Below are 19,828 nucleotides of genomic sequence, written 5' to 3' on the forward strand. Positions count from 1 at the left end.
GTGTGGAATCAAGTATGAGGCTGAGAAACAACAAAACTATGTGCCTCGTTAGCAAGATACGTTAAGATATTGGGTACAACCCAGGTTTATGATCGCTCCAACTAGTGCCCACTACTGGTGGAGACTGAACAGAGTTAGTTCCATGGAGTGCACAACTAGCTCATTGGTGTCCTAGGTGTGCTACACATAATTGACTCAAGAGGGCACACAAGCACTCTTTTGGAGGTGGAATGTTCCTCAAAGATAATCTCACAATTCAGTAGTGACGATGTGGTGTGTAGTCTTTCTAAAGGTACTGGTCACACGCAAGGTGCTGCAGGCAAGTAAGTGAATATGACTGTACTTCTGAATAGTAGGTTTCAGAATCATTTTTTTTTGTAACAAACTATGGCAGATATGTTAGGGGGCTTTTTGATCTAATGTAACCATCCCTATAAAACAAACCTGCTGCCTTGTGTGGTTTTCAATGTTCTAATACATTGCCATCGGTGTGACCATTAGGCCACGTGGCCTGTTCTCGAACTTCCTGAGAGACCAACCATGGGATTCCTGTGTCCTGTGACATGCTGTGAGCAAATATGTAAAGGAATTACATTAAACAGCAGCTGTTGTTGCATAAAACCATATTTACTGTCACAATTAATTTCAGCCCATAGGCCAATATCAAGCAACCAGGAAATGGTTATCACAAAAGAAGTTTACAATCTGTTGTAACGAAAAAGCACCCTTCATATCAGGCTGGACAAATGACATGTTATTTCGTCCAACAGTGCTCCTCATCTTGGATATACTGCATAACTAATTACTAATCACTTGAGAATGGTCTAGAGGTCAAAACAGGTTGTAATAATAAAAAGAGCTGGTTTATAATTATAATGAGTAACAGGTAATGATGCATCATGTCCAAGATAAGGAGCATGTTAGATGAAAAAACAGCATACAGTTCCCCTTCTATGCCCTTAATGAGGAGAATTTTCTGGACAGAATGGCTGCTCACCGGTTTTGGCGAACTAGCCCAACTGTTGCACTGTGGCACATCTATCGGCTATTATAATCTGCAATAATAAACAGTTACTCTTGTCAGACACACAGTTTTTCAAAACAGAGGTTTTCCTCTAGTCAAGCTATTCAAAGTACACCACTGATAAGGTGGAACATGAAAAGCTCCATATCTGCACAGTGTCAGAGAAGGTGTGCACCACACTTTGGATAACCACTTATGACCAGGCTCAAATCCATTGATACTTCTTTCCTTATCAATCAAGCATGCAACTGTTGAACCAGTGTCCTATACAACGTCCGACAATATCCCAGTAACATGACGTGCTAAACGCCATTGTGGCAACAGCTCTCACTGATGCTGCAACCTTATGTAATTCATATGCTCCTGAGTGTACTTTCACATTGTATAACAGCAACATAAAAAATTAAACAATGGATAATCCAGGATGGAATGTTACAATACCAGAGAAGGAAAGTTGCTACTCACCATATGGCACAGATGCTGAGTCGCGATAGGCACAGCAAAAAGATTCACACAATTATAGCTTTCGGCCATTAAGTGTAGTTTCAGCTCTCTGAGACTGCAAACATGTGTGCAAGTTGCAATAATGCACGTGCGCGCGAGATAATGTGTGTGTGTGTGTGTGTGTGTGTGTGTGTGTGTGTGTGTGTGTGTGTGTTTATGTGTACTGCTGACAAACGCCTTAATGGCCGAAAGTATAGTTGTGTGAATCTATTTGCTGTGCTGTGCCTATCGTGACTCAGCATCTCTGCTATAAGGTGAGTAGCAACTTTCCTTCTCTGGTACTGCAACATCAAAAATTCTCAGCTTGGCATAGAGACAATGATTTTTTTTTTATAAAAATGATAGATCACTATTCCCCACATAGAGGTGGTGTTGAGATGCAGGTGGCAAATGGAAATACTGAACTTTTGAGCAGAGAACTCTCAGGTTTTCAAAACTCATCTAGTGCAGTCCCCATCAATCACCCTTTCCTTCCTGACTGGTAAGTTTCCCCTGCTCTGGGGTTCTGGGCAACTTTTCCAAACTCTCCCAGTTTCCTGCAGTTATTTTTCTTCACCAGTCTTCCTTCCCCTTCACACTTTGTCAGGAGAAGGAGCCACTGGTTGCAAAAGCTTGCAAATTTCAATACCTTTGTGTGTGTTTTCTCCTGCCACTACTTGTTGAGCAGATTTTTTATCTACACAATTACATCAAAGTATATTTTCTGGTGCAACTTGCAATGTGTAAGGCAACAATATTAAAACCAGGAAAAAAGGTTATTCTTGAAGTTATGTGGAACCAGCCAGCATAAGCCTTAAACAAGGAAAGTTTGATAATGTGAATGAGTTTTTATGGAAATTAAGGATAACTGTTGGACATTAGGTGAAGCTATTTTACAACAAAAATTCCCTCCCTCCCCCAAATTAAGGTACTGACCCATACTTCTGTAACTATAGCTCGTGTCACATACACTGGCCTACTACTGGCTACTTCATATATAATTCCCAGGATGAATTGTACTGTCCCTAATACAGCAGCACTTGATGTATGGCAAGCTAGGTCAGTTTGTAAAAGTGTTACGAACTTTAAAACAAGACTGACTTGTAATCAAATGGCTGTGGCAACATAATGTATAAACTCTGTTCTGCATGGAAGTCAGCTTACAGGCACTGGAGCATTTGACTAATCTCAGATGTTCTATATAATCCATCAAAGAGAATCAGATTTGGCATAAAGATATATAAAGTACGCCCTTCTCTTCAGAGAATGGATACTGTTCTAATTGGAAGATACACGCTGGAACAGAGGAACTGTGAGAGACTCTGGGGAACAAAGAACAATTAACATGGAACAATTAACGTGGACAACCAGTGTAGCTCTACCAACATGTTCAGGGATTTGCTAGACAAAACAACTCACTCACGCTGTAAGACCAACAAGAAAAAATATGCCACCCGTAAGGAAAGAGGAACTAACATTTCCTTTATCAAACAATATTCTTGCTGTGAAATGGGTTGCTTGGAAAAACATTCACCTAATGTCAACATTTAATGACAGACCAGAGTATTTGGAGATGCTGGACAAAAGGTTAAGACCGAACTGTTTTATCGACTACAACCAAGAAATAGGTGGAACTGACAAATGTCATCATCTGTCCTCATATCCACTTACGAGAAGATTTTCAAGGAGTATCAGAAGATGTATTTATATCCCTGGACACACCAATGTTAAATGCAAGCATAATTTGCCACATACTGAACCCATCACCCAAGAGAATGTCAATGACATTCTGGCTCATTGTGGAAGAGCAGCTCTTGAAGAATGTACTTTTCCATTCTACACTTGTAAGAGACAAAGTAATGTAGAAACTCCATTAAGGCTTCAAGCCGCAACCTGGAGAATTTTCCAGTGAAAATAATGCCAACTTGGACAAAAACTGATTGCCCTAGAAGGAGCAAAATATGTTATGAATGAAGAGATCGTGGGGGAAACCTGTTTCGAATGTAATGTATGTTTAGTTGCCCTTCATGTGGATGAATGTTTCACAATACACCACACACAACTGGACAACATATGAATGTTTATGACAAATAAATAACAATATCACTTTTTGTAAGCTGTAGTGCTAATAACTGGAATTACTGATTTAGCATAACCTGCGAGTATAAATTTACGTATTAATCACAGAGTTTTTCCATCAAGTAAAAAATTGTTCTATATGTCTCCTGTCGCACTTATAACAAGGAATCCTCGTATATATCTGAAAGAAAAAAAACAATTCCCTAATACATCCTTGTTATGACTTACAGTGGTGCAAATGTGGCACAATACAAAATGCACAAATGTCCCAACAAATAACCTACCAGAAAAGCTGCCCTCTTCCATTCCCTTCCTTTCATTGTCTTATATAACCTTGCAGAAAAATAACCAGCAATCAGACCCATAAAGACGTAGAGAAAAATTGCTGCAGTCATGAGGGCTCCCCGAGATGCCGGTGAAAGCATGCCCAGCATTGCAAAGACTGAAAATAAACAACACAATGGAATAATAAGCACAGATGTATGTATGCACAATGTAACGTAAAAAAATCAATACAATTTAAGCCCGTTTAACGCTGATGAAACACACACATTCAAAAGGCAAAAATAATTACTATATCACTGTCTGCTGGAGGCACACTTAATCAACTCATATTTGGAAAGACTTCAGTCTCATACATCTCAGGATGTGAATGTTTCGCTTATTCAAGTTCTGCAAACGAAACCAAGAAATAAACATTCTGTGAGAGGAACACCATGAATCAGGTTAACTAATCTTGTGTACAATAGTATTACTGTAAACACCATCTCCTACACAATTCAAAGAACAGAATGTTTCAACAACAACAAATATGCAAATAAATAACTGATCATATTTTAAACTTAATTGACAAATTATTATGTATAAATATGATGCAGAAGAAAAGAATTGTTATGTATTTAATCATAAGCTATCTCTGACTTTAAGACCTGATTACCTATATTTTTCATGTGGTCAAATGTAACAGCAAACATTAACAAGAAAAGGAAACCATTTATGAAAAATGCAATTATATTTTCTCAATGCACACACACACACACACACACACACACACACACACACACACACACACACACACACACACAATGTTTCACGTAGTTCAGTGAAAATAACACGTAATTCACTTAATTTCTCAAGGCAAACATTCACTTGTTCACAATGTCATTAAATGTAATGAACTATATCTATTTTCTGTATTGGTAACATCACTTCTATATCTCTTGTAGCCATACTCCATAGCAATAAGACTGTGGTACAGATACATCTTGTAGTGCCCCCAGAATTTTACGAAAGTCTGGAGACACTTGTGTTCCAGCCGTTTCGAACACGCGTTACTTTAAAGCAGGGCGTAAGGTGAGCATGGGATACTGCACCCATTTATTGTATGTGCAGGCGAAACTGGCAGGGAGATAATTCGTCGGTTCGCAAGTGTTCAGCGCAACCTGCCAAGAATGAGCAAATACGGCCCGGTAGCTCCGTGGCCAGCTGCAGAGCAATGTAGTATTGTGTTGTTAAAAAACAAACGGAGAGACTCTAAATAGTGACTGTTTATTATACGTTGAATTGCTGTTGAGAGTACATGGACTGGGTGTGGATAGTCAGCCACAATAAAAGCTTATGTATTAATTGTGTTAAAAACGTGTAATTAACTGATTGTGGGTGCCCAGTAATGTGTGGGCTTAGGTCATAAAGTTTTTTTTTTTTGTACAATATGGAAATAAATATGTTCTGGTGCATTGAATGATATTCCAAGAGTAGCGTATTTTTTAAATAAGAAGAGAGAGGAGAGAGAGTGAAAATGTCCCCTTCCTAGCAGTGAAATCTTCGGAGAAGCGTCCGGTGCTAGCAGAAGACATCGGCACTGCAAGAAAGCAGAACCAGCATTCTTCAACAATTAAGGCCACGAAAATGCTTAAACTGAATAGAGAAAGCTTAACATTACACCGGGCCACCACAATCTGTAATACAAAAACACTATGCTGGAACCTGATATAAGCTGTAACGTAGCGGCAAATTCAGTTTTCAATTTTGTCTGAATATTGACTAAATTTAAAAAGTTTTCATAATCTACTCATTAAGCAGTATTGTATTATGTTAACACTTCAACACAATAAGATGAATATTACAGTTCAAAACTGTGTCTTTGTCTTGAGGCAGCATAATGCATGGGCACACAGATACCCAGACTTCATTCACCCATTATTAGAGAATAATAGCAATTAAGTGGCTTCCAACAAATTTTACACACAATTTCAAATCTCTAGGGAACTCTCCCCCCCCCCCCTCCCCACAAAAAAAAACACAACATCGTGAAAGGGATAATGTTTATCGCTTACTACATTTTTGCTGTTCATGCAAAGGTTTAATTTATTTCTTCTTTACTACTCACTATATTTCTATATTTGCAAACAATATCTACATATATTATCACTCAATGTATCTGCAATATTGCATCATTGTACATCACACAGTTCAGGAGATATGTAAAACATGGAGATGTTGAAAAACTAGCTTTTGCTTAAAACGGAGTGCAAAATTACCCTGTTTATATTCATCTAGTGTTTCATAACGTGAGCTCTTAGTAACTACCAACAAACTCTAAGCACAATGTCAAATCTACCCCAAACTTTTTCTCGCTTAACATGCTTAAAGGACAATGTGTGACACATTAACTTATTTATAATTTAAGCTGTTTTATATATGGGAGTTCGATTCTTCAAAGAAATGAAGGTTTTCTGATTTGAAATACCAATGCACTGTGCACAAATGTCAAATTCTACATCTAAATAACTAACAATGTTTGATTCATATAGAATCCCCTTTTCGCCATAGTTTGTCTTCTTTACCAAGAAAGCGATCTGACAAGAACCAGAACAAGCCCTACATTTTGAACTTAGGTTCTCTTTTCCTTCAGTCCCTACATTATTTCTGTTGGCCCTCTCTCAATGTTGACATTCCTGCCTCCTGTCCACCACTAGAATATTAGCAGTCTTCAGTATACAACAAATGACTTTTACCATGTAACTCTCAGCTTCAATCTATTTTCATCTGTCTTTATGACTTCTACAATATGATCGAGTGCTCAACTTCATGAATTCTGATGTTATTATAGCCCTTATGCTTCTGTCTTAAGCACTACTTAAGCTTATTTTTAACAATAACACAAACTCTTCCCTTTTGCATTTATGAATTTTGTGTAAAAAATCCTAAGATTCCCAATTCCAGGTTTAAGCAAAAATAAAAATGCCACCATCCATCACATAACTCTACAACCCTGTTGTCATGCTCTGAAATGAGAAATATCCTCCCCATCCATCACACATTGGTATTCTGCCAGCCACCAAACCTATGCAATATCCTTGTGTGTCCCTGTTCCACCCCTGCCCCAAACTCTTGCCTCATGGCTCATAGCCCTGCAATAGACCTAGATGTAAGACCTGTCCCATACATCCTCCCACTACCACCCACTCCAGTCCTGCCATCTCCTATTGTATCAAAGGCAGGCCACCTGTGAAAGCTACTACATGGTCTATCAACTTAGCTGTAATCGATGTGCCATGTTGTATGTGGGCATGACCGCTCACAAAATGTCTGTCCACAAAAATAACTACCGCCAAACTGTGGCCAAGAGAGAGCTGGACCACCCAGTTACAGAGCATGTCACCCATACTTGACTTCAACAGCTGCTTCAGAGCCTGTGGTATTTGGATTCTTCCCACCTACGTAAGCTTTTGCCAACTGGACAAGTGGGAACTATCCCTACAAAGTATCCTACATTTCTGTAATCCCTTGGACTCAACGTTCACTAGTCCCTGGCCTCCACCTGCCTATGCTCTTCCCTGCTCCCACTCCCGCAAGTGCACCTAAATAGTCCTTTTCACTTCTCTATTCTATCCTTCGCTCACTCTCCCCTTGCCCTCCAGCACAGCTACCCGATACCGCAACTAGTAGCCCGCCATCCTGTCCCCACTACATCCTTCCATACTCCCACAGGCAGCACTAGCATTTTTCACCATCCCTTCTCTGCTAACTCTCCAGTATCCCCACTATCAACTTCAGTAAAAATCACTGCTCACCTCACACACAGTTGCACAAGGCATTTCCACCCATACACAGAATACAATGGCCCTAAAACTTTTGAAATTTTTGTTACTCTATCCCAGATTTTCCACATTTTGTACATGTAATTTCCACTATTAGATCTGAAATAATTGAGTGAATGAATTAATGATATTTTCCTTCGACTACGCCACAGAATCCAATAAAAAGTACAGTGAGCATCTACCGAACACGTGTATTCCATTTCACGAACTCCAAACTCTTTTTTGAAGTGAAGTGGTACAATCCTGAGAAGGAGATTATCACACACACTCAAAAACCATTGAAAAAAAAAAATGTTTTCTTCCATCATTAAACAACCATGCAAAGCATGAAGGGTTGAAGGTGACTGACTAATTTATGATTCTAAAGTTCAATGTAATTTTAAGTTACCTCTGTAGAGGTCAATAAATTATATGGAACCTACATTAAGATTAAATTATTTAATTGGATAGATAAAAAATCTACTCACCAATCAGCAGTAGAACACACACACACACACACACACACACACACACACACAAAAGACTGTTGTGATTGGCAAGCTTTTGGAGCCAGTGGCCCCTTCAGGCAGAAGGGTTGAAGGGAAAGGAAGAAGGGTGAAAGAAAAGGACCGGAGAGGTCTACAAAAAGGGGTACATTTTGGGAAAGTCACCCAGAACGGGGATCAGGGGGGAATTCCCTAAATCTACCCCTTTTCCTAGACCTCTCCAGTCCTTTTTGTTCACCCTTCTTCCTTCCCCTTCAACCCTTCTGCCTGCAGAATGAGCCACTGGCTCCAAAAGCTTGTCAATCACAACAGTCTCGTGTGCGTGTGTTGTGCCGCCACTTGGTGAGTAGATTTTTTTATCTATCCAATTAAATAATTTTATCAGTAATTGTTTGTTTTCATTGTTCTACATTAAGATGAGACATAAATGTGTAAATAAACTGTGTTCTGGTTAATGCATACTCCAAATTTTGATGTGTCATACTACTGAGGTTATGATTAGGTAAATGTACAGAAAACTTTCTTCTTTCTGTTCTCCCAGTAACTGTATATGACTTGAACCAATCTATACAGTAACTGAATTGTCCTAGGCAACAAGCACAACATCCTAGATTTTATTTTGTGCCTGTTTATCATGCTACAGCTCCGATATAAGTTGGGGTTATCTTTGCTTCTCCCATCGTCAGCACTATACTCAGGATTTTCAACTAATACATGAAATGTTTTTCTTTAATTTCCGAGTGCTGTATTTTCCTACATTTAATAACAATGGTTTGCTTCTAGCACATAAATGTGCATTTCTGAAAAACAAGAGATTAGCCTAATTGTGGGTTTTGGTATTAGTATTCAAACACTCAGTAAGGACCCAACTAGACTGTACACAACAAATGATTTTCATAAGGTGATGCAAGTCTGAAGGGTTACAGAAAGTTCCTGTGAACCACTAGTACCCAGCATGGTAAATCTAATACTACCTTCCATTTCTGAAATCTTAACAATTTTAGCTGGGAATATGCAAATTTACAGCCAAACTGATTTTCAGATATATGATTTTGAAGGTGGTAGACTTATTTTAACAAACAGATGATAACAGTTCTACATGAGCATGAATATGGACTACGTCTCATCTCCATACTCCTTCGGACAATTTATCAAGACAACAGTCACAAAAAGAAACACACACTCACAATGTGAGAGCTCTGATGATTACATCTTCTCATAACATAGCAGACAACATGTTTTCTGATACAACAGATATGCACTGTCTACTGAATAAATATGGAGCAGTAACTTTTGTGGTATCGTGTATCAATACCACACCACGAGTATCAATGCTGGCAATGGAATTGGAAGTTTCCATCAGATGCCAATGGCGGTCATGCAGGATCAGGCATATCCATTTGAGCATGCTCCCTGAGCCATGCCTTCAGGGGCTCAGTACCGTAGGTGGTTTCTGCCACTGCAATATAGACGGCTTGCGGCAGCCAGACAGCCAACTCATGCTCAGAGCATCTCCAATATCTGATGCTATGTAGAAGAGACTTAGTCACGACTCCAGAACCATAATTCATGCTTTAATTCAGAGAGCTTCCTCCTTGTTGACACTAACATGGCAGGACTCTACTTCGTGCTGCATTATTTGTAACGAGTCTTCATTCACTTGGAGAAATACAAGTTTACGGAAATCCTCTGTTTACTGTGTTAAATTTTTCAATCATCATTTCTGCTTCTGTCCAGCTTTTCTACAACAGTTGCCACAACACTCTCCTTACCATCGTGTACAAAGTCTTACACAACAACTTTCATTATCAATTTAATGGTTATTAACTAGGAGACTTTTGTGTAAAGAATACTAAGAATATAACACTGAACCTGACAAAGCTTTCATTTAAGTATTTGAATGATCTTTTGTTACTGTGGTTACTGAGCAAAAGTAAACTTACTTCAGATCATACTGAATCCCTGTTTTTCAGATGCTAGATGAGCAAACTTCGTGCTTCAAGCATATGTAACAACTGGTTTGTAACAACTTTCAGTTTATCACAAACTGAAGAAGTTGTAGCAATTTATTTGGCCGTTAATTTACAAAAAACTATACGCATCTCACAACATTATTTAAACTCAGACTAACATGAAATGTAGTACTAACTTACATATTGTTATCAGTGCCATGAAAAATATCTGGATCCCACTTCCAATGACTGCTGCAAACAATCTTGAGTAACGTGGTGGTCTAAACACATCACCATGAACTAGTTTCCATCCAGTCTCTTCAATAGTTTCATCAGGTCCCTCATCAGCATTATATCTAGCAATGTCTCGCCGTAATGTCCGTACCATAATCATTGTTAATATGCCTGCAATACAAAGATACATTTCAGATTTTAGCTTCGACACCAAATCAGTAAAGACTCACATTAAACATTACAAAAATTACAGAGCGATTATAAAATGCAGTCAAAATATAGTTTATACTTTCTCATTTGTTTCGAGTATACTTTTCTATCAGATGCACCTTGATCCTACACCCAGCCAATGACCAAAATTTCTTATTAAAACAGAGAACAGTGCATGTCCATGAGAGTTAACTACCATTTAAACTGTTACAAACACAGTCAAACCACACACAATGTTTTGTATACGTAATTTAAAACCTGGATGTAATGACCACTTGCTCAGTTCGTATGTGCCCTTGAGATGCAACTGACATTATTAAAACAAGGCTGGAATATGAACACAAGATAATGAAATCATCACAAACAAATAACTTTGAACGTCCCTCACAAAGTACAAAGGTCTCTCGTTCACAGTTGTTTAACACATTGATTCCAATTAGGTATACACAAAACTGTTTCATAGGAGACTAACTGCATTATGATGGAAGACGTTTCTCGATATCCCATCCTTTGGACCATTTCGATTCTTGTACCTCTGGAATTATCACAGATTTCTCCAGCTTAGTTGTTGCCTGCACTGCAGATAGCTTAGAGCTGGTGTATCAGCAGTAAAATGACCTCTCTTGGATCTTTCTTGTAGTGGACACCACAGGCAAGCCTACTGAATGAGACACAACACACCACTATGTTTTTGAGATCCTTTCCTATTCATACACACAGTTTTTGTTTAAAAAGGGTGTTTACCCACACCAAGGTGCCATAGGTATGTAAATGGCACCATCTCTCAGTTAACTCTCAAAACTGCCTTTTTAAGCCACAACTAGTTGTGTAACTAGGAAGAGATCTTAATAAATATTACAACCAAAACAGAAAAATATATACTATCTCTTGGACTCATATTTATGTTGAAAGGAAGCAAAGAACTTCCCGACTGCTATGCCTCATGAAAAAGTTGTCCCGATGACTGTGTAGCTAATGAGAATGATTTTAACATAACTACTGGGGTAAATGTGGTCCTTGCCAGATTTCCAGGAGAATCATCAATATCATAATCCTCTATGAATTGGTACTGCTAACTTAATTTCATTAAAGAGGCCAAAGAGGTTGACCACTGATCTTGTATAACGCATTGTAACATTCTAAAATAAATTTTAATACATCACAGCACACTGGCATGAAACTGGCAACCTAAAATCTGCCTCCCACATTTAAAATTAATAATTCACCGACTCAGTACTGACTGAATTAACATTACAGTAGAGCCCCAGTATTCCAAACTAATTAAACTAATTGGGCATGTCACCTGTTCGGATTCAGAAATGTTATGATTGATTGAGGGGAAAAAATTATATATACAGCTATTGGATAGGATAAACAGCAACAAAGTAACCTAGCATAGCGATGTGAGGAAGTGGCAATGTTGCAAATACCACGCACAATACTCTCCAACAACAAAACTACATAGCCGATCACATGTGGTAGTGTTGCTAACTTGTTCAGAGGAGCTAACTAACAGTAGTTTCGCTGCTGTTAATAGATATTCAAGTACAGTATTCAGAATAATTTGGATCGACTTACACAGTACTGTGCTCACTCTTATCACCCATAAATTAATACGGCACATATAAAACGTGTGTTATCCCACCCACACAGTACAATGTCAAACAAACGAAAACATAGTTCCTGAACATTAAAAGAAAAAACTGCAAGTGCTTAAGCTACTTGACATTAGGGAAAGACCTACAAAATTGGCTATTGAATTTGGTGTTGGAAAAGCCACCATCAGTGCCTGGATAAAATAAACCTCAGGAAAATTGAAAGCTTCTGCAACACAACTGGTGCAAAAACTTTGGAACACCACCACAACTCCACCGTGTTGTCATATGATAAAATTGACAAAGGGATTTTCTTGTGGTTTACTCAGAAAGGCAAAAAGGTGTTCCTTGTTAATGGTGAGCCAACATCTACTGCCAACAATGGGTGGTTAGATCACTGGATGAAGAGACAGGACATGACAATTAATGATAAGTGGAGAAAAATTAGCAACCGATATTGCCACCAAGGATGCAGTCTTAGATAAGTGTGTGAACTTGATATCGTCAGAAAATTACTTGCCACATCTAGTCTAGAATGCTGGAAAAACTGGACTGAATTTCAAACGACTTCCTGCAAAAACTCTTGCTTAAAAAAAAAAAGTCGTCTGAAACAGGTTTCAAAATGAATAAACAACACATTACTGTTTTAGCCTGTAGAAACGCAACAGCAACAAGCAAATTATTGCTCATGGTAATTGTAAAGTCCACAAAACCAGGAGACCTAAAAAGATATGAATATGAAAGCTCTCCCTGTTTATTACAAAAATCAAAGTAAAGCTTGGACGACTGGCGTTCTGTTTAGCAAGAGGTTCGAGAAACAATTTATCCCCTTTGTTAGAAAATTCAGTGCAGAAAATCGATTGCCACTTCAAGATCTACTTTTGACTGATAATGCTCATTACACCCTTCAGAAATGCTGTCAAATGTAAGCTCTATCTTGCAACCAATGGATCAAGGTGTGTCACAAAACCTTAAGTCGGATACCAGAAAAATCCTCTACAATTTCTGTTCCATCTTACAAAAAAATTACAAAAACAACAGTAAAGAACATTATCTGTTGGCTATCTGAGGCTTGGAATGAATCTAACAAAGATTTAATACAAACGCTGTTGAAGAAACTGTGGCCAAATACTAAGTTTGAAGAAACCCCATCCATTCTGCCATCAGACAATAATGGTATCCATCAGTTTGTCCAAAACTCCCACGGTACGATGAAGCAGGGGAAAATTGCCTTCAAGAATGGATATCAATCTATGATAACGGTTATCAGGAAGTGTCTGTTGAAGCCATTGTCTCCAGAGCCCAGGATCAACCCAATGACAACTCAGAAGATAAAGATAACAAAAGAGAAGACACCCCTGAACATACTGTGTCATATTCTAACAGTGCAGATGCACTTGAATTGACATTATACTATGTAGAACAGCACACTGTTGCCACACCAACAAACATGATGTTTACGTGATGCTGGCACATCATTATGCCATCAAGTAGGTTCTGTTTTTCATGGAAAAATAAGATTACCAATTTTGCACATTACTGTAAGTGAAAATTACAGTACTGTTTCAGAAGTGTGACACTGTACTGCAGTTACCAATGCAAACATTTCGTCCTGAGAAACTGTACCGTATTTACTCGAATCTAAGCCGCACTTTTTTTCCGGTTTTTGTAATCCAAAAAAACCGCCTGCGGCTTAAAATCGAGTGCAAAGCAAGCGGAAGTTCTGAAAAATGTTGGTAGGTGCCGCCACAAAACTTGTGCCGTCGAATATACGTAGCACTATACAGAGATGCTTTGTAGGCACAAAGATAAATACTGGCGCCAAACCTCTGTGTCAGTAAATAAATTAAAAAAAAAAAAAAGGGTGGAAGATGAGTTTTTTTTCTCCGCCCCGAGTTTTGACCACTGCATTGTCATACATTATCCAACGAAGTAAATACAAATTCCGTATTGTTCATCTTCGAATGTAGCAGAATTTCAATGTACTACGAAAATCCGACTGGCAAGACTGGGATGTTTGTCAATATGGCCAACTCTACGTTCTGAATTTTTTCCTACCTGTGAGAAGAGATGGTTGCTAATAGGAACCTGATGAAATGTGAATCACATACAGTATTTTCTTCACCATAAGAATAATACGAATATAAAATTTTTTCCATGTATTCTTTCATGTTTGCTGCTATCTCATTTAAATCCTGCCTGCCTAATAAACTACGGAAGTAGAGTGAGACAACAGCAAACGCAGAAGAATATACAAATCGTGTCATGTTTATATTCGTATTATTCTTATGCCTAGTAGTGAGACAGTCAGAAATGAAGCACGGCAACTGACTATATTTTTAAATCTAATATGACTCAAATTTCTGTGCAGAGTCTGATGTACTAAAGAAGCGACCGCAAAGATTTTCAAACGGAGAAAAATTTTCGCCTAACTCTCGTTCAGAACATGTTCTATCATACACAGACTATTATTTGGTTCTTGTTGATCATTATAAAAAAAAAGCAGCAGTGTAAGTAACAACAAATAGCAGTCTCTTGCCATTGTTTCGCTAATGAGATGATTACTCTCTTTTTTTTTCATTGTAAGCAGTGGTAGCGGGCACAAAAGCAAGCCATGCCACAAGCGGCGACAGGCGGTAAACACGCACAATCAGAATGCAACAAACAATGCATGACAGTACAGTAATGCATTTTCAGCTTAGAGTGACGTAAACACCTATAACAAAGAAAACGGCACTTATCAGATTGAAGCAAAATCAGCTATCGATTCAAACCAGACGAAGCACGTGAAAAAGGAAGGGTACCCGTATAAATACGGACGGAGCGCCTGGCGCATAGCAATGGCTACCTGGTAAAGCTTAACTGCTAAGCTTACAACTCTAACCAAACTACTGTAGCTGTATCGTCATTCATTCGACCTAAATTTTGTCTCACATTACAATGGACCAACTTTGTTTCAATTTGGAAGTGCTGCCTAAAACTCTTCTCTCCCCTTGAATTTTGATTCTCAAATCTCAGGTGCGGCTTAGATTCGGGATTTTTTTTTCCCCCTTTATTTCGAGCCTCATTTTTTAGGTGCGGCTTAGATTTGAGTAAATACGGTATTTCAATAATGAGTTGTTCACTTCCACAGTACAATAAAATCTTTTTTTTTTTACATTAAAAATAAGCTTTTTATTTATTTTTCCTCCATCCCAGATTTCGTTCTGACTACACAAAATTTTGGATTTGAAGGATTCCACTGCTTAATTGCTCTTCTCAACAAAAAGCAAATACCTTGATTCGCAGAAATTGTGATACTGGTCAAATGTTCTCTGACTGTTCAAATAAATGTTGTTAAGTATTAACAAACATTTTTCACTTTGAATAAGTGTTAGTGACTATCACACCTTTACTAAATATTGATCTAGTGGTCTGTCACTAACAAATTTCATGCAATTAATTAATTCCTACCAGAAATATTATTTACATATGATCTAGTAAGTCAGTTTTACAGTAAATTTGTACTGTAAAACCTCTTTCCCCTGCAACCACATCTGAAATTTCAAGAGAAAATAGAGAAGTGCCAAGATTACAGCAACATCATAAGTAAATAGGTGAAATGGTGCCTGCAAGAGCAATGCGGTGTACAAGATAAATACAGCCATTGGAAATAAAGTTATTTAGCAACATTATAATGGACAGAAATTTTAAAATGGAGACAACACAACATCCTTAAGTATAATGAGACAGTAACTCCACATGTGCTCCTATTTTCATTTGTTTTCTGTTTGTCCAAAAAATATTTTGTCTCAAACTGAGGTTAAATTACCCTTGTATTGCCTCATTTCCTTATCATCTCTTGACGACAGTAGTGCTACTTCCAGAACCCTTTGATGAATGTATCTATGCTGGACCGAGGTAGTTCCACATGTTGAAACTCTCAATATTTGGATGTCTTTGTGATCGTTTGATACGTTCTGCATTTCCTGATTTACTTCATGAGGCATATTAGAAGAATGATGATTTAACAAATATAATTTTACACCGCATTACAAGACACATTATCCAAAGACTCTATTTTTTACTTACCAGACAGAAACAGGACGACAACCAGAGAATTCACAATGGAAAACCAGTGGATCTGAACATCATTCATTCCTAAATATATATCCCATCTGGATGCCCAACTGATTTCTGATGCTTTCCATTCAACTGAATATGTGAAGAAAAGCTTTGTTCCACCACGTTTATTAACAAATTGGGGCCTTGGATTCTCACGAATTATACATGTGTCACCAGTAACTGTTAAATCTGACTGATCAACACTTTGAGCTTCTACTTCAAACCCAACGACACGATAAACATCCCTGAAAATTGAAGTAATTCACATGTAAAGAATATAAATTTTGGACCTGCAATATACTTAGATTTAAATTAGTAAATTCTCTTACAGAAAAATATTACTTACTTACTTACACACACACACACACACACACACACACACACACAAAATGGTGGTGGTAGCAGCAGTATTAAAAACTGTCAATCAATGTAGTTGCAGCAACATTGTAGTAATTAGCTGCTGGACTAAAGAATTCTGAAACTGAGGGGAGCAGAGAGTCTACAAAATATTTACAGCTGTAAGGAAGAAAAGTTATCACATACTAGAAATGTGAATATGCCACTACAATAACATGAATACCAATAGATTACATTTAACACATCAGACCACAATAACCCACTATATAACACTCACAAGTGGGATACATAACTTTACAGCACAATCAAATTGTGCTTCACACTACTCCTCATACAATCTCTAACAGAAGTCAATCACCACAATGCCTACTGTAATAAAATACACCCCACAAATGCAATTTCACCAATGATGAAATGACCAACACAGAGGAGGTACAGATAACTCCACACTGCCCCTGTGGCTAAAGAATGGATGTAAAATGAAAAGGTAGGAAGGAAAAGTACGGTTTAAGTTTCCACTGACAATGAAGTGATTAAAGGCAGATCACTAGGTTGGATTGGGGGCAGTCATGCCCTATCAAAGGAACTATCCCAGTGTTCACCCTAAATGACATAGGGAAATCAGGGAGAAACTAAATCTGGATAGCTGAATGGGGATTAGAGCCACCATCCTCCCAAATACAATTCCAGTGTCTTACCACTGCACCACCTCAATTAGTAAAATGGCTATGGTGTAAGAGTTACTGACAAAGAACTTATTGTCCCCACTTCTAGCTGCTCTTTGCATTAATACACAGCTTTCCTCTGGCACAGTACTGTGGCAATATGTAAGCAGTGCATGCTGAAATCTTCCATTTCTTGGACTGCTATAATCTAACTCTCTTTATCTCCAGTATGTTTTAGCATCTACACCAGCAATACTTCATAAAAAGATGTTTGGATCTGTATAAAGGTGTCCACAATTTCAAGGTGATCTCTCTGCTTTTAGGAGCATGTTATGAGTACTGTAAAAGACAAGGAATTTTACTTGATCGTCAAGGCAGGTGTAAGTCCTGAAAACTACACAAAACAAGTAGAAGAAAGAGCCATTATGTTTGCCTTCATGGACAGATTTCTAAACACAACTACACCTGTACTACAGCTTTCAGTAAATTGCTGTCAGATGATGGTAATGGTGTCAGCAAAATGAAACTGATTACACACACTGTGATGTGAAGCAAACATTCAATTTTAAAAAATAAATACTTTGCTAAGAGAACCAGTACTATGTGATTGTGCCCACATCACAGTAAGCACTCTTTCACAGTGTGGCATTCGCTGTGGAGCCAAGGCCATAAAATTTTTGGAGACTGACTGTGAAAGCTGGAAGCCACCTGTACATACATTTAATAAGTAACATATGGGGTATTTCAATGGCAATGATAAATATTTCATAAGACAGTGGTTTCAAGTGAGAAAGTTTATACAAATATGTGTCCAACTTTTCAATGGATGTGGATGGCATCCTGAAGTTAATGTACACAGTTTGGGTGTCCATGCCTAAATCAAGCAGATAATCAACATTCTTAACTCTGATGTTTTGGGCAAATAAGGCTGAAGTCCACTAAAAACTGTAGTGACTACCTAATATAATGGCACACATTTTTGTAATTCCTGAATATGCTAACATGACAATTATTTACAGGTTTTAAATTAAATTCTCTTGCTGCCTGTGAAGACAACCACAGTACATTTCCTAACTGCAGAGTAATGAGTTCACCAAGGTCCTCTTGGGTTTTCACCTACATGGAATTAATGCATTTCCTAGCACATATTCTACAGAACATGGCCTCAAGTATCATAAGGATGAAGTGCAAGTTGTCATGAGTCTTAACAATTTAGTCCTAGTTGTATAGCCATTCCACTTAAAAAGATACAGTAAACAATATGTCATACTGGCTTGTACTATTTTCATACCAAGTGGCTAGAATTTCCACACAAGAAATGAAGTTTGATGGTTGGAATTTTGTTGATATGTAAATATTACTCATATTATTCATGTTATTCATTGATAAATTTACTTTCTTGTGCAATGGATCAACAGTATTGGCAATGTGATAAAAAATCATAACCAATGTAGGTATAGTTTCCACATCACTTCTCTATAATTACCTTATTTATCCAATAATGAGAAGGTTTTTTTTCGCAAATTCATGATACAAAAAATACAGGTTCATCTTATATTCACAAATTAAACTATTGCTGCTGAGGTCAACATTTTTACCTTGTTTAGTACAGTCTATATTTAGAGATAAGTTTTGGCTAATGATGTAATATACACATTTACTTTGAAGAATTGAGGAGGGCAAATAGCTTTTAAATTCTATTATCTTACAAACTGTTGTTGTATTTGAACATATTTGCAATAAACTTCCTCATAGATGTATGGATATCATATACAAACATTAATGCCACTTTTTAAGTAAAGGTAGGAATCAAATACAGAAATGTCCTTTGAAAAACATTAGTTGATTCAGAATCCAGACCACTATTTTATTTGGTTGCAAGAGACCATAAGTGGATTACAGGTCATGTATTAGAATACATTACTAGCTTTCAATTGGCTTTACAACATGGTGACAGTCAGTTGAAACAAAAAGAAAAATTAATCTAACATGAAATGTCTGACAGAGGAAATACGTCATGCTAAACTGTCTGTAATTGTTACACAAGAATAATTTACAGCAGCAAGACCCGTCATGAAGACAGTACCAACAGACAGCAGGACAAGTGGAAGTTTAAGAAAGGGACTGAATTTTAGTTGCAATTTTTTTTTTATGTATTGGTTGGTGTTGTTACATATGACCTGCACACTAAAAGATATTGCAGCTTGTTTCTCACAGTTGCTCAAGTTCAGCATTTTGGAAGGGTTGGATAGGGTGCAGTGACACCAGCTTGGCTGATAGCTAGGATGGCTGCAGGGAAGGGAACAGTGAGCAAGCAGCAAATTTCTTTGTGTTGCCGCTATGGGAATTTGTACCACATACTTTGGTTTTTTATGAACATCTGCCACATTTAAACTGCAGTTTCCCTGAATGTATTTGTAGCCAGAATCGAATTGTCTTTAAAACTGGATGAACACTCAATAACAGTATTCATTTCTGTAGGAGAAGATCAAAGTGTAGAGAGGGGCTAGAGTCAAACTTACATGTTTCTTGTTGCA

The 19,828-nt window shown here is 37.7% G+C and overlaps 1 protein-coding gene across 3 annotated transcripts in view; it reads right to left on the minus strand.

Annotated features, from left to right (window-relative positions):
• LOC126272166 (transmembrane 9 superfamily member 4-like) overlaps window positions 1–19,828 on the minus strand; it is a 59,556-nt gene that overhangs the window by 16,165 nt on the left and 23,563 nt on the right. For all 3 annotated transcript variants that reach the window (XM_049974800.1, XM_049974801.1, XM_049974802.1), the window contains exons 5-7: window positions 16,237–16,514; window positions 10,328–10,531; window positions 3,871–4,028 (exon numbers count right to left, since the gene is read on the minus strand). In XM_049974800.1, coding sequence (XP_049830757.1) covers window positions 3,871–4,028; window positions 10,328–10,531; window positions 16,237–16,514 — 640 coding nt within the window. The remainder of the gene's footprint in view (window positions 1–3,870; window positions 4,029–10,327; window positions 10,532–16,236; window positions 16,515–19,828) is intronic.

The sequence above is a fragment of the Schistocerca gregaria genome, chromosome 5 (genome assembly GCF_023897955.1).
Source record: "Schistocerca gregaria isolate iqSchGreg1 chromosome 5, iqSchGreg1.2, whole genome shotgun sequence".
NCBI classification, from domain to species: Eukaryota; Metazoa; Arthropoda; class Insecta; order Orthoptera; family Acrididae; genus Schistocerca; species Schistocerca gregaria.